A 13,750-nucleotide genomic window follows, 5' to 3' on the forward strand; every position below is an offset into this window, starting at 1 on the left:
CAGTCTGTGCATTCCGTACAGCTGCTGACATTGACCATTACTCATGTGCACTCCCTGGCCATCTGTGTCTTCTCTGGATATACATTTTTGGTTCATGTCTTTTGCCAGTTTTTATTTGGATTGTTTGTTTTTTAACTCGTTTGGAGTTATATCTTTTAGATGTTAACTTCGTCAGATACTTGGTTTATACACCCACCCCCCACCCCCCACCCCCCGGCCTATAGCTTGTCTTTGCAGCCTCTTAACAGTCTTTTACAGGGCTTTCTAGGCGGTGCAGGGGTAAAGAATCTCTGCCAGAGCAGCAGACACAATTCTTGCCTAGCAAACCCGATGGACAGAGGAGCCTGGTGGGCTGTACAGTCCATGGGGTTGAAAGAATCGGACACGACCAGGAGCTGAGCTCGTGTGAGCACGACAGCCTTTTCCAGAGCCAAAGGTTGAGAGTGTTTATTGTGAACGCTTGTTTTCTGTATTAATCGCTATCATGAATTTTGTTTTTTACTGTGTTACACAGTGGAATACAGTGATTTAATTTTACAGATTGAGCTTGCCTTGTATACCTGGAATGCCTCCCACTTAGTCATGGTGTGTAATTCTTTTTGTACATTGGCTTTAGTTCTGTAAGTTTCCTCTCCACACTGTGCTAGCTGCAGTCTACTTATTTTGATTTGCTGTGTTTTCATTTTCATTCAGTTCTGTGTATTTTAAATTTTCTTTGAGATTTCCTCCTTGATCAATAGATTATTTAGAAGTGTATTGCTTGGGACTTCCCGGCAGTCCAGTGGTTAAGATTCTGCCTTCCAGTGCCGGGTTTGCGAGTTCAGTCCCTGGTCGGGAACTAGGATCCCATGTGCTGCAGGATGTGGCCAAAGAAAAAAAAAATTTTTTTTTATTGCTTAATTTTCAAGTGTTTAGAGAGATTGATTCCTACAGTAATTGATTTCTAGTTTGCTTCTCTTCTTACCAGAAAACATACCCTGTGTGATTCAATGTTTTAAAACTTTGTTGAGGTTTGTTTTATGGCCCAGGATATGGTCCCAGTGAACGTTCCTTGGGCACTGGAGAAGACTGTGTTACTCTGTTATTGTTGGGTAGGGTGTTCTTTATATAGCAATTAGATCATGTTGGTTAACGGTGTTGTTGAGTTCTTTTATATCCTTGCTGATAATCTGATAGTTCTTTTAGTTTCTGAGTGGGGGCTGCTGATTCCCAGTGTAATGGTGGCTATGTCTGTGTCTTCTTTTAGCTGTATCAGTTTTTGCTTTCTCTATTTTGAGATTCTGTTGTTCGGTGCCTGCACGTTTGGGATTGTTTTGTCTTCCTGGTGGGTTGATCCTTTCATCATTACGTAATGTCCTGTTTTATCTCTGATCATTTTCTTTGCTCTAACGTCTACTTTATGTGATATTAATATAGCCACTTCTGCTCCTTTTTGTTTGTCGCATGCTGGATCTTTCCCCATCCTTCTACCTTGTATACTTTTATTTGCTTATTTATTTCTAGCTGTGCTGGGTCTTTGTTGCTCTGCAGGCTTTTCTCCAGTTGTGGTGAGTGGAGGCTGCTCTCTAATGTGGTGTGTGGGCTTCTCATTGCGGTGGCTTCTCTTGTCGTGGACACAGGCCCTGGGGCACGTGGGTTTCAGTAATTGCGGCAGGAGCACTCAGCAGCTGTGGCTGCCCGGGCTCTAGAGCACAGGCTCAGCAACGGGCTTGGTTGTGCAGTGCGTGGGATCTTCCTGGGTCAGGGCTCAAAGTCACGTCTCCTGCATTGGCAGGTGGACTTTTTTTTTTTTTTTTACCACTGAGCCACCAGGGAAGCCCCCCATCCTTTTACTTGAATTTGAAGTGAGTTTCTTGTAATCAGCATTCAGGTAGGTTGTGTTTTTATTCACTCTGCTATTCTCTGCCTTTTAATTAGCGTGTTTAGACCAGGTCCTTTAAAGGTAATTATTGATATATTATCAAAGAATAGCAAGAGGAGATAAGAAAGCCTTCCTCAGCAATCAATGCAGAGAAATAGAGGAAAACAACAGAATGGGAAGGACTAGAGATCTTTTCAAGAAAATTAGAGATACTAAGGGAACATTTCATGCGAAGATGGGCTCAGTAAAGAAAAGGCAGAGGAACCAGAGATCAAATTACCAATATCCGCTGGATCATCGAAAAAGCAAGAGAGTTCCAGAAAAACATCTATTTCTGCTTTATTGACTATGCCAAAGCCTTTGACTGTGTGGATCACGATAAACTGTGGAAAATTCTGAAAGAGATGGGAATACCAGATCTCCTGACATGCAAATTACTGAAACATCAGAGGGCAGACACGCTGAGACCATAATCACAGAAAACTAGTCAATTTAATCACACTAGGACCGCAGCCTGGTCTAACTCAGTGAAACTAAGCCATGCCTTTGGGGCCACCCAAGACGGGCGGGTCATGGTGGAGAGATCTGACAGAATGTGGTCCACTGGAGAAGGGAATGGCAAACCACTTCAGTATTCTTACCTTGACAACCCCATGAACAGTATGAAAAGGCAAAATGATAGGATACTGAAAGAGGAACTCCCCAGGTCAGTAGGTGCCCAATATACTACTGGAGGTCAGTGGAGAAATAACTCCAGAAAGAATGAAGGGATGGAGCCAAAGCAAAAACAATACCCAGTTGTGGATGTGACTGGTGACAGAAGCAAGGTCCGATGCTGTAAAGAGCAATATTGCATAGGAACCTGGAATGTCAGGTCCATGAATCAAGTCAAATTGGAAGTGGTCAAACAGGAGATGGCAAGAGTGAATGTCGACATTCACTCTTTCCTCCAAAATCACTGCAGATGGTGACTGCAGCCATGAAATTAAAAGACGCTTACTCCTTGGAAGGAAAGTTATGACCAACCTAGATAGCATATTGAAAAGCAGAGACATTACTTTGCCAACAAAGGTCCATCTAGTCAAGGCTGTGGTTTTTCCAGTGGTCATGTATGGATGTGAGAGTTGGACTGTGAAGAAGGCTGAGCACAGAAGAATTGATGCTTTTGAACTGTGGTGTTGGAGAAGACTCTTGAGAGTCCCTTGGACTGCGAGGAGATCCAACCAGTCCATTCTGAAGGAGATCAGCCCTGGGATTTCTTTGGAAGGAATGATGCTGAAGCTGAAACTCCAGTACTTTGGCCACCTCATGTGAAGAGTTGACTCATTGGAAAAGACTCTGATGCTGGGAGGGATTGGGGGCAGGAGGAGAAGGGGACGACAGAGGATGAGGTGGCTGGATGGCATCACTGACTTGATGGACGTGAGTCTGGGTGAACTCCGGCAGTTGGTGATGGACAGGGAGGCCTGGCGTGCTGCGATTCATGGGGTCACAAAGAGTTGGACACGACTGAGCAACTGAACTGAACTGATATATTAGGTCTAAAGCCCGACATTATTCTTTTCTGTTTGTTTCCTGTGTTTCTTGTTCTCAGGGTTCTCTCTCCTCACCTTTGTGTGGGTTACCTGAACATTCTGTGGATTCCAGCTTGGTTACTCATACGAAGGTTTAGAGTCTTGGTCTATATAGTTTCTTAGTAGTTGCTTTGAGTATTTCAGTGTATTTCATTTACATGGTATCTGTGTTTTATCCCTGAGTAAAGTGTTGAAATGTTCCTCCCATTTAGGTCTCTTTACCATTTTTCCTTTGTCATTGTTTTGGGTATCAGATAGTCTTAAAATTATTTCCGTTATCGCATACAATTTAGAAGAGTTGAGAAGGTTCACTTGTGCTTACCTGTATTTCTGCTCTTTCTTCCTTCCTGATGCTCCAAGATTTCTCTTACCATTTTCCTTCTCTTTGAAGAGGTTCCTTTAGCTGTTTAAGAGTAAAAGCCTGCTAGTGACAGATTCCTTTAGTTTTCCTTTGTTTCAGATGTCCAGTATCTTTGGAAGCAGTGATCTTAATTTATTAACTTCTAGTTTGAAAAGTTTGAAATGAATCATTTTGTGCCTGTCACTCAGCTTCATCTGGTACTAGTCTGTCGTCATTCTTGTTTTTCCTGGTAGGGTTTTCATTTGTTTGTTCAGTAAAAGGAAAGCGCTCTTAATTACATGTCCCTGGCATGTGCTGCGGTGTGATACTGAATTACCTTTCAGAATTCTCACCATCTGGCGGGGTATCCCATTTTACAGATGAGAGAATGGAAGCTTAGAAAAGTGAGTGACTTGCCTCAGGTCACACTGTGTTTGTTTCGTTAGCCTGTTGCCTGTATTTCTGGGAGAACCAAGTGTGTTCTGGGGCCTGTAACAGATGTGAAGGAGTGTTGCTGCTGCTGCTAAGTCGCTTCAGTCATGTCCGACTCTGTGCGACCCCAGAGACGGCAGCCCACTAGGCTCCGAGTGTTACATTTATTTTAAAAAGTCTCTCAGAATTCCCTGGCGGTCCAGTGGTTAGGACTCTGCCAGGGGCCCAGGTTCAATCCCTGGTCAGGGAAGTAAGATCACACTGCCGAGTGGTGTGGTAAGAAAAAAAAAGTCTCTTGTATGTTTTTCTCCATCTTCCTGAGGGAAGTGTTGCCTTGCTGTTTTTGTGTCTCTTCCAGAAAACACGTATTTTGTGCTTGTAGCAGGCGTGCGCTTTCGCCAGTGGTGACAGAAGCTGAGTTATTTGATGATCGCATTCTGAATTTCCACCTGTGTTCCTTTTCCTTCCAGCTGTCTATCAACGTCTATGACTACAACTGCCACGTGGACCTGATCCGGTTGCTCCGGCTGGAAGGGGAGCTGACCAAAGTGAGGATGGCACGCCAGAAGATGAGCGAGATCTTCCCTTTGACCGAAGGTAGCGCTTCCGCAGTTGAGCCACTTTCATAAACACAGAGAATTGAAGGGTCTTTTTTCCCGTGCTGAAAGTGGGACATGCTCCTTATAAAAAATTCGGGATAAGTGTAGTGGAAGGAAGAAAATCCATCCAAAGTCAGCGACTTTTAGTTTATCATCTTCTAGGATTTTGCTAAACATAGTTGTGGTCATGCAATACCAAGTCCACAATTCAAATCTTGATTTCTTTATCGTAATGTTATGATAAAATATTTCTATATAATTAAAATTTCCCCATTCCCTTTCTGCTTCCCATTCTGGTATTTATGTATATAATCTGTTCTCTCAGAAACGGATAATTGTAACTATAGTATAGTTACACTTTCATAAGCAAGTTTAATTTAAATGTTTCATACCTTATTTGTTCCACAGTAGTTGGGCATTTAAATTATTTCTTCTTAACTTGGCTTATGAAATGTGATTATGCCAAGCATCTTTGTAGTTAAATCTCCATGAGTATATGTAATCGATCTTTTAGGGACAAGTGAGTTAACACAGATCCTAGATCCAGCTCTGTCCCCCTTTCCCTCCCACAAAGCATGACTGTGGAGTGTTGAAGCTGAAATCGATTGCCTTTCAGATGTCTTTCTGGCTTTGTGACATTAAGACCATCATATAAGCGTCCTGAGGCTCAGTGTTCCCAGCAGTATGATGGGGTAACAGTAGTTTCTGCACACAAGGCATTCTGTGTGCCTCGCTTAACACGTGCTCGGCGTGTCATGAATTCTTGGATAGATGCCATTGTTACTAATGTTACTGTTGCCTGCCTCTCAGGATTTTGATAGATATTGAAAGAGAAAGTGTGTAAGTACTTTGCAGAATATAAACTGCCCCGTAGCTGGAGGGATATTATGACTTCAGTGATCTGCTCTTACTTGGAAGCGTCAGCCTCGTGTGTGCTTAGTGCAGGTTGTAAGAACTGAATTTCTGTGAACTGGGCCAGGGTGTATGGGGCAGACGAAACCTTTGTATGCTGATGCCTGGAGGTGCATCAGCACACGACTTTGGGCGGGGCTGGGGGATGGGCAGTGATGCAGGGCGCGGGTGTCTTGCAGAGCTCTGGCTGGAGTGGCTGCACGACGAGATCAGCATGGCCATGGACGGCCTGGACCGGGAGCACGTGTACGACCTCTTCGAGAGAGCGGTGAAGGATTATATCTGTGAGTCCCCTGCGGGCCGGCCCAAGCGTGTCTGGCAGGCTCCTCTCGCGTCCCTCTCGTGTCCCTCTTGGTTGCTGGGACCACACCGTGAGGCGCTGCCCCCAGGAAGGTCCTTCAAAAAGCAGTGGGAAAGACTGCAGTGCGGTTATTATTATCACTGTCTGTGGTTTTCAGTTGAGGCTTTTGGTTTCACAATACATGTGGAAGAAACAGATGAAGGGAGGAGGTGAATAGACTTGCCCCCAGCATTTATCTCCAGGGAGAACTTAGCTGCTATTTCCAGGTGACTATGGCAACCCACTCCAGTACTCTTGCCTGGCAAATCCCATGGACAGAGGAGCCTGGTAGGCTGCAGTCCACGGGGTTGCTGAGAGTCGAATATGACTGAGTGTCTTCACTTTCACTTTCATGCATTGGAGAAGAAAATGGCAACCCACTGCAGTGTTCTTGCCTGGAGGATACCAGGGACGGGGGAGCCTGGTGGGCTGCCGTCTCTGGGGTCGCACAGAGTCAGACACGACTGAAGCGACTTAGCAGCAGCAGCAGCAGCAGCAAAGGTTACCTTTTATGTATTGAATGGAATTTTAGAAGCTTTGGACAGGATGCTTGATTTCCCCCAATACTAAAAAACTTTAAAAATTTTGAAATTATTATGGATTTATAGGAGTTTGCGAAGATGGTACAGAGAGGTCTTGTGTAGTTTCTTGATCCAGTATCCCCCAGTATCTTATGGCTGTAGTACATGCGTGCTCAGTCACTTCAGTCGTGTCCCACCCTTTGCGACCCCATGGACTGCAGCCCACCAGGCTCCTCTGTCCATGGGATTCTCCAGTCAAGAATACTAGAGTGGGTTGTTATGCTCTCCTCCAGGGGATCTTCCCAACCCAGGTATCGAACCTGCGTCTCCTGCACTGTAGGCAGATTCTTTTCCACTGAGCCGCCAGGGAAACCCCATGACTGCAGTACAAACTCAAGGAAATGGACCTTGGTACATACAATGTGTGCGAATAGTTTTGTGATATTTATTTCACCACTGCCTCGAGCTACAGAATCATCCATCACCATGGAGATCTGCCTTGTCTGTTGGTCTTAACAGTGAAAGTGAAGTGTGAACGCTTTCTCTCTCTTTAAATCCAGTTTGATGGTATATAAGTCTCTAAAATATTTTCTCGGCAGACACTGAGGACTGTATCAGACAATGCTGTGGACAAAATGTTTTTAAAAAAGTGTTTAAAAAAAGTCCCCATTGTTAATTAAATATCCCTTTTCCCTGTCTAATTGTCCTCACTCCCTGTGTGGGCATTTCCCCTTGTGAGAAGTGTAGACCCTCCTGTAAACCTGACTAACCCTCACTAAGGGAGGATTCTGCTTCAAGAGCTCGTTCATTTCATTTTGTATTCCGTAGCCCACGTGGCAGCTCTGTGCTGGTGAGGGAAAACAGAGCAGCTGACAAACTTTAGCTAAATTCTTTGAAATAGATTTATTTCATTGAAAAAGCAAGCCTCAGGAAAACATGCAGGAATTCTCATGTTAGCTTTATCTTTTAGAATTTTTATTTTCCAAGATTAGTGTATAAGCATCAACTTATTTTCAGATCTCTGAAAAGTGACTTAATAGGCAAAATGTATTTAGTAAAAAACAATGCATTTATCAAGAGTTTAATTCATTAGTTTTAAAGCTGCAGGAGTGAGCATATAGAAAGTTTATTAAAGAGGGAAAGAAACAAGGCAGCCAGGTCTCTTGTGTTTTAGAGATTTAGAATCTTTGGTAACAGGATTGGTATTTAAAAAAATTTTTTTTTTCATTTCAATCAGAAGGCTTAAAAATGAATCAAGATTTAAAAGTTGGAACAGTCTAGGCTTTGCAATCTTTCTGAAAAATCATTCAGATTTCTAATTATATTCTTTGAAATCTGTTAAGGGTTCCTTCAATTTTAATAAATCCGCTTTATAACCAGTCATAAGATTACGTATTGCCACCTGGCATGTACTGCTTACATAGTCAGGTCTCTCTGACGATACTTGGTAGGAACGTTAGGTGGACTTCCTTCTCAGGCTGCAGTGTTGATACAGGTGACCTGGGGTGCCTGTCAGTGATGCTGTTCTCTTTATGAATGAGCACTTTTTCAGTGGGCTCATTTCTTCTGTTTGCATCAGAACAAAAGTTTTGACATTTGGGCATTTCCTATCCTAAATATACTTCTCATTTTTAGGTCCTAACATTTGGCTAGAGTACGGCCAGTACTCAGTCGGCGGGATTGGTCAGAAAGGTGGTCTTGAGAAAGTCCGCTCTGTGTTTGAAAGGGCCCTCTCGTCCGTCGGGTTACACATGACCAAGGGACTTGCCATCTGGGAGGCATACCGGGAGTTTGAAAGTGCCATCGTGGAAGCTGCCCGGGTGAGTGCCCAGTGCTTGCCTTCGATCAGCCGCTTACCAGTCTTTGTTCGTGGTCTCGGAAGAACACAATTAACAAAACGGTCTTTGCCCATCCCTTGGTGGGTGGGCAGTAAAGTAAATAAAATCAAGTATCTTTGTGGAATAGCAGGAATGTCTTCCTTGACTAAAAAGCAGATGCCATACAGGCTTTTTGTAGTGTTTAAAAATACTGCTGTTTTAGTTATGGTTCCAGGTGAATGTACAAGGATAACCAAGTCACCCCCCCAAATTATGTATTAATATTATATTAGTATAATATATAAATATAGATTATGTTAATATATACATGTTATCTACTAATGTAATATAAAAATATAATTTGTATTAAAATATAAATATGTTAATATAAATATAAATTATATGTAATATATATAATTTTGAAGGGGTGACTTGGTTATCTTCGTACACTGTATATATAGAGCGTGTCCCATAGTGACTATGGGAGATTTGACCTCATCATAATTGCAGTTTTTAGACTAGACTATGATTTATAGAATTTGAGAGCCCACGCCCCAGTGTCTCTCCCACTACATGTGTGACCACACTGTTGTTGGTATGCGGTGGAGCCCTGTATTACTTGGATCATCATGATTACAAGAGCCCAGGCCCTTCTGGACTGAGTCCCTGTTGAAGAACGTGCAGTGATGCCTGCCCCCCACCCTCCCTGAGGTGCCGGGGCAGAGCCTCTGGCTGACACGTGTCAGTTGTGACCCCATGTGGACTCTGGTCCTGCACTCCCCTCAGTATTCCTGCAGTTTCTGCCTCTGTGCTTTGATTCATGCTGTTCATTCATCCGGGAGTCCGTTTCTGTCTCATTAGTTCCGGAGAGCCTGCAGACGTGTCCCAATGCCAGCTCCTCTAGGAGTCTTTCCTAACTTCCTCCCTGGATAGCTGCAGACAGCCCTAAAAACCAGCCTGAAGCAAGCCACGAGCCTTTGATACTTGAGATGCCTCTGTCCTATCTCAAGATAGTCATTTGGGTCCATTTCTTAGATTCCTTCTTGCTCTCCCCATCACCATCAGTTGGTAGAGATAACATTGACATTTGAGCCTCTTACAACGTTTGGCATAATACTTCATGTATAAGGGGTCCTATGAATTTTTTTTAGTGTGAGCTAAAAATGTGCTGAAATAAGTTTTGAAGTAGGCAGAACCAAAGTTTGTCATTTACTACGGGTTTGCTTCTTTAGCCCATGGCTGGCTTCCTTTCCCCTTCTGACTGGGAACAAACCTTTGATTCACAGCTGGAGAAAGTCCACAGTCTCTTCCGGCGACAGCTGGCGATCCCACTCTACGGTAAGAGAAACTGCCCCGTCAGCAGTCGGCGCTTTGGGGCGTGTTATGATTAGGCCTTCCCCAGCATCTCGTGAGGCAGACGTGGCTGGCGTTTGTTTTCTTATTGGACAGCGTCACTGTTGACAAGGCCCTGGGTGAAAATATATCTTGGATTGTTAACGCTCAGGAGAGTTGTGAGGGTCAGAGGCGGGACTCCCAGTTTCCTGTGTTAAGACATGGTGCGGGGGTGGGCAGAGACAGGGTCTCTGAGAGGACTAGGGAAGCTGACCCCCTGTGTTTTCTGGGGGAATGAGAGTTCTGTCATAAGCATCTTCTCTTCAGAAGAAACCTCCATTACAGGGTGGATATTTGACGTGGGCTTATGTTACGTCTTCTGTGGAGGTGATTTGGTTCATGAGCACAGTTGATTGGAGTAGCTCTGTCTGAATTTTTGGGGGTTGGGAAAGATTCTTTTTCGTGTGAACATACTTTGGCAAGCCAAACCTCCTTTTTTGAACGCAAGAAGCACTGAGAGGACTTCCCAAGCGTGGGAGGAGCTCGAGGCCACCGTCTTGCGTGTTCCCTGGATGCGGTTATGCACCGCACAGCTTCGGAACCTCTGAACCCAGGTGTTACTTCTCTTTTTACTTCCTGGTTTATTTGGGTTTGATTTGACAAATTATAAAGTGGCTCTCCAGTTGAATCCTTGGATGACAAGCAGAAAAGGCCAGAGCGGAGCTGGCTTGTACATTTCACCTCACATACCAGTGTGAGAGAGTGCAGCATGGTGAGTGAGCGTGAACTTGAGCCAGAAGACTGCCTGGGTTCAGAGCCTCTCTCTGCCATTGACTGTGGCCGGGTGATGTGACCCTCTGCTTGTGTTTCCTCAACCGCAATGTGGGAATCACGGTAGAACCTCCCTTGCAGAATTGTGAGGATTGAATGAGATAATGGATGTGAAGTATTAGAACATAGGAAGCAGTAGGTAAGTGTGGTTATAGCCTTGCTGTTAGTTTCATTTTCTGATGGTTGGATTAGCTGGTAGGGCTGCCCAGGATGGTTCTTCAGGATAGAGTCTGGGGCCAATTCAGGGCTCAGCAGAAGAGCTCAGGGTTCAGTCAGTAAGAGCCCATGGCCAGAGATGCGGGAGGGGCCCGGGGCACCTGTCTCAGAGTTTACTCTGTGTTTGAGTTGATAAAACCCAACTGTCAGACCCACAAGACTGACTCCATCTCTCAATAGATATGGAAGCAACGTTTGCAGAGTATGAGGAATGGTCTGAAGACCCCATTCCAGAGTCAGTAATTCAGAGCTACAACAAAGCGCTGCAGCAGCTGGAGAAATACAAACCCTACGAGGAAGCCCTGGTGAGTGTGGCCCCTTTTACATTAAATGTCTCTCTCCCAGCTTTCCCTAAGTCAACAGTTGGGAGTAAAACAGGATCTTTGTCATGAAATGTGTAGGGTGGATAAATGTGTACATTCAGTTTACATCCTGATAATAGGGTGAACGTCCATGTGCCCGCCACCCAGGTTAAGAAATAGCGCGTTGCCAGTCCCTTAGGAGTCTCCTCTGTGCCCTCTCCAGTTGCTTCCCCCACCTCTCCCGAGAGGCAACCACTTTCCTGACTTGTGATCATCATCCCCTTGCTCTTCTTTATAGTTTTACACCCTATGAACGTATTCTTAATGTATAGTTTAATTTTGCTTGTGTTTGAGCTTTTGTACAATGGAATCAGGCTGTATATTTTCTTTCATTCAAGATGTGTTTGAGTTTTACTCACGTTGGTAAGTGTAGTTACAGTCCATTTGTTTTCACTGCTGTAAAGTTGTCTGTGTATAAACTGTCCTGTTCATAGGTAGTTGGGCTGTATCCAGTGTCTTGCTAGGAGGAGGAGAATTGTTCCGATGATTCTCAGACGTATCTCTTGGTACACGTGAAAAAGGGTTTCTGTAGGCACACATGTAGGAGTTGTTGAGGAACATGTATCACAGTGGAAGGAAGTGCTGGGCCCTGAGGCAGAGCTGAGCTGTTTCCAGGCTGTCAGTCGCTGCTTCTGCCGGCGGTGTCAGCATTCTCATTGCCCGCCAGCTGGGATGTTGACATACATTTTAGCCAGTCTTCATGAATTTGAAAGTACAGTTTAAATTTGCATTTCCCTTTCATTACTAATGAAGTTGAGTGTCTTTTCAAACCTCAGATTTCCTTTTTTAAAAAAATCTTTGAAGTAGCTGTTAAAATCTTTGACTCATTTTTCTTTTGGTTTGTCACATTTTTTCTAACTGATATCTGGGTGTCCTGGGTCTTAATGCATACTTCTGGTTGCATGTATTGCAATTTCTTCCTCCCAAGTTGGTGAGTTGTTGTTGCCATCCCACCCACCACCCCCCCCCCCTTCCCCGCAGTGGCATGTTTTGATGACTAGTTTTTTTTTTTTTTTTTAAGTAATTTTACTTATTTTTGGCTGTGCTGGGTCTTTGTTGCTGCATGGGCTTTTCTCTGGTTGCGGTGCGTGGGCTTCTCATTGTGGTGGCTTCCCTCGTTGCGGGCACAGGCTCTAGGGTGCGTGGCTCAGTAGTCGTGGCTCCCAGCTCGAGGGCGCAGGCTCAGTAGCTGTGTCTCGCAGGCTTAGTTGCTCCTGGGCATGTACGATCTTTCCGGACCAGGGATCCAGCCCACACCTCCCGCACTGGCAGGCGGATTCTTTACCACAGAGCCACCAGGGAAGCCCAGTGAGCAGTTCTTAATTTTAATGTAATTGGATTTATCATTCTTTCCCTTAGAATTTGTGATTAAGAATTCTCTCCGTACTCTGGGGATACTAATCGACTTAGCTCTTGTTTTTCTTCTGAAAATTTATAGTTTTGTTGTTTGTTTTTCAGCTTTCATCTGGAATGGATCTTTGGGCATGGTCTGAGGTGGGGGCTAACTTTGTTTTTTATGTAGCAAAACAGTTGTTCATTGCTGACTTTGATGATTCTCCCCCGCCCTCACTCGCGTGTTGCCCGATGCCTGTCAGGGATTAGCTGTCCATTTCTGTGTGGGTCTATTTGTGGGCTCTTTGTTCCACCCCACTGGTTCATGTTACACTGTTGTGATGATGTGATGGTTTTACAGTTAAGTTTTGATCTTCGGTAGCATGAGTCCCATTCGTGCTGCTCCTCTTCTAGAGGGCCTTGGCTTTCTTGAGCTGTTAATGCTTCCGTTAAGAATGAGAATCGGTTTTTCAGGTTCTACTTAATGATAGTATAGTTACTGTTTTTTTTTTTATTTGGCCACACTATGCGGCATGTAGGTTCTTAGTTCCCTGACCAGGGATGGAACTCGGACCCTTAGCAGTGAGAGTATAGAGTCCTAACCGTTGGACCGCCAGGGGATTCCTTTGAATTTTTGATTGGAATTGCATTGAATCTGTAGATGAATTTGGGGAAGAATTTGCATCTTTTAAATATTGAATCTTCCAATCTATGAACATGTATGTTGTTGTTGTTTAGTCACTCAGTCGTGTCTGACTCTTTGTGACCCCATGGACTGCAGCACTCCAGGCTTCCCTGTCCTTCACTCTCCCCTGGGATTTGTGTAGACTTATGTCCATTGAGTTGATGGTGCCATCCAACCATCTCATCCTCTGTCGCCTGCTTCTCCTCCTGTCTTCAGTCTTTCCCATCATCAGGATTATTTTCAATGAGTTGGCTCTTCGAATCAGGTGGCCAAAGTATTGGAGCTTCAGCATCAGTCCTTCCATTGAATATTCAAAGTTGATTTCTATTAGGATAGACTGCTTTGATCTTCTTGCTGTCCAAGGGACTCTCAAGAGTGTTCTCCAGCATCACAGTTTGAAAGTGTCAATTCTTTGGTGCTCAGCCTTCTTTCTGGTCCAACTATCACATCTGTATATGGCTATTGAAAAAACCATAGCTTTAACTATAAGGACCTTTGTCAGCAAAGTGATATCTCTGCTTTTTAATATGCTGTCTAGGTTTGTCATAGCTTTTCTTTCAAGGAGCAAGTGTGTCTTAATTTCATGGCTGTAGTCA

The 13,750-nt window shown here is 44.2% G+C and overlaps 1 protein-coding gene across 2 annotated transcripts in view; it reads left to right on the forward strand.

Annotated features, from left to right (window-relative positions):
• SART3 (spliceosome associated factor 3, U4/U6 recycling protein) overlaps nucleotides 1-13,750 on the forward strand; it is a 41,097-nt gene that overhangs the window by 6,057 nt on the left and 21,290 nt on the right. The window contains exons 2-6 of one of the 2 annotated variants that reach the window (XM_024977081.2): nucleotides 4,678-4,804; nucleotides 5,898-6,002; nucleotides 8,215-8,399; nucleotides 9,629-9,734; nucleotides 10,956-11,080. In XM_024977081.2, coding sequence (XP_024832849.1) covers nucleotides 4,678-4,804; nucleotides 5,898-6,002; nucleotides 8,215-8,399; nucleotides 9,629-9,734; nucleotides 10,956-11,080 — 648 coding nt within the window. 2 annotated transcript variants of the gene reach the window in all.

Source organism: Bos taurus, chromosome 17 (genome assembly GCF_002263795.3).
Source record: "Bos taurus isolate L1 Dominette 01449 registration number 42190680 breed Hereford chromosome 17, ARS-UCD2.0, whole genome shotgun sequence".
In the NCBI taxonomy this organism is placed as follows: Eukaryota; Metazoa; Chordata; class Mammalia; order Artiodactyla; family Bovidae; genus Bos; species Bos taurus.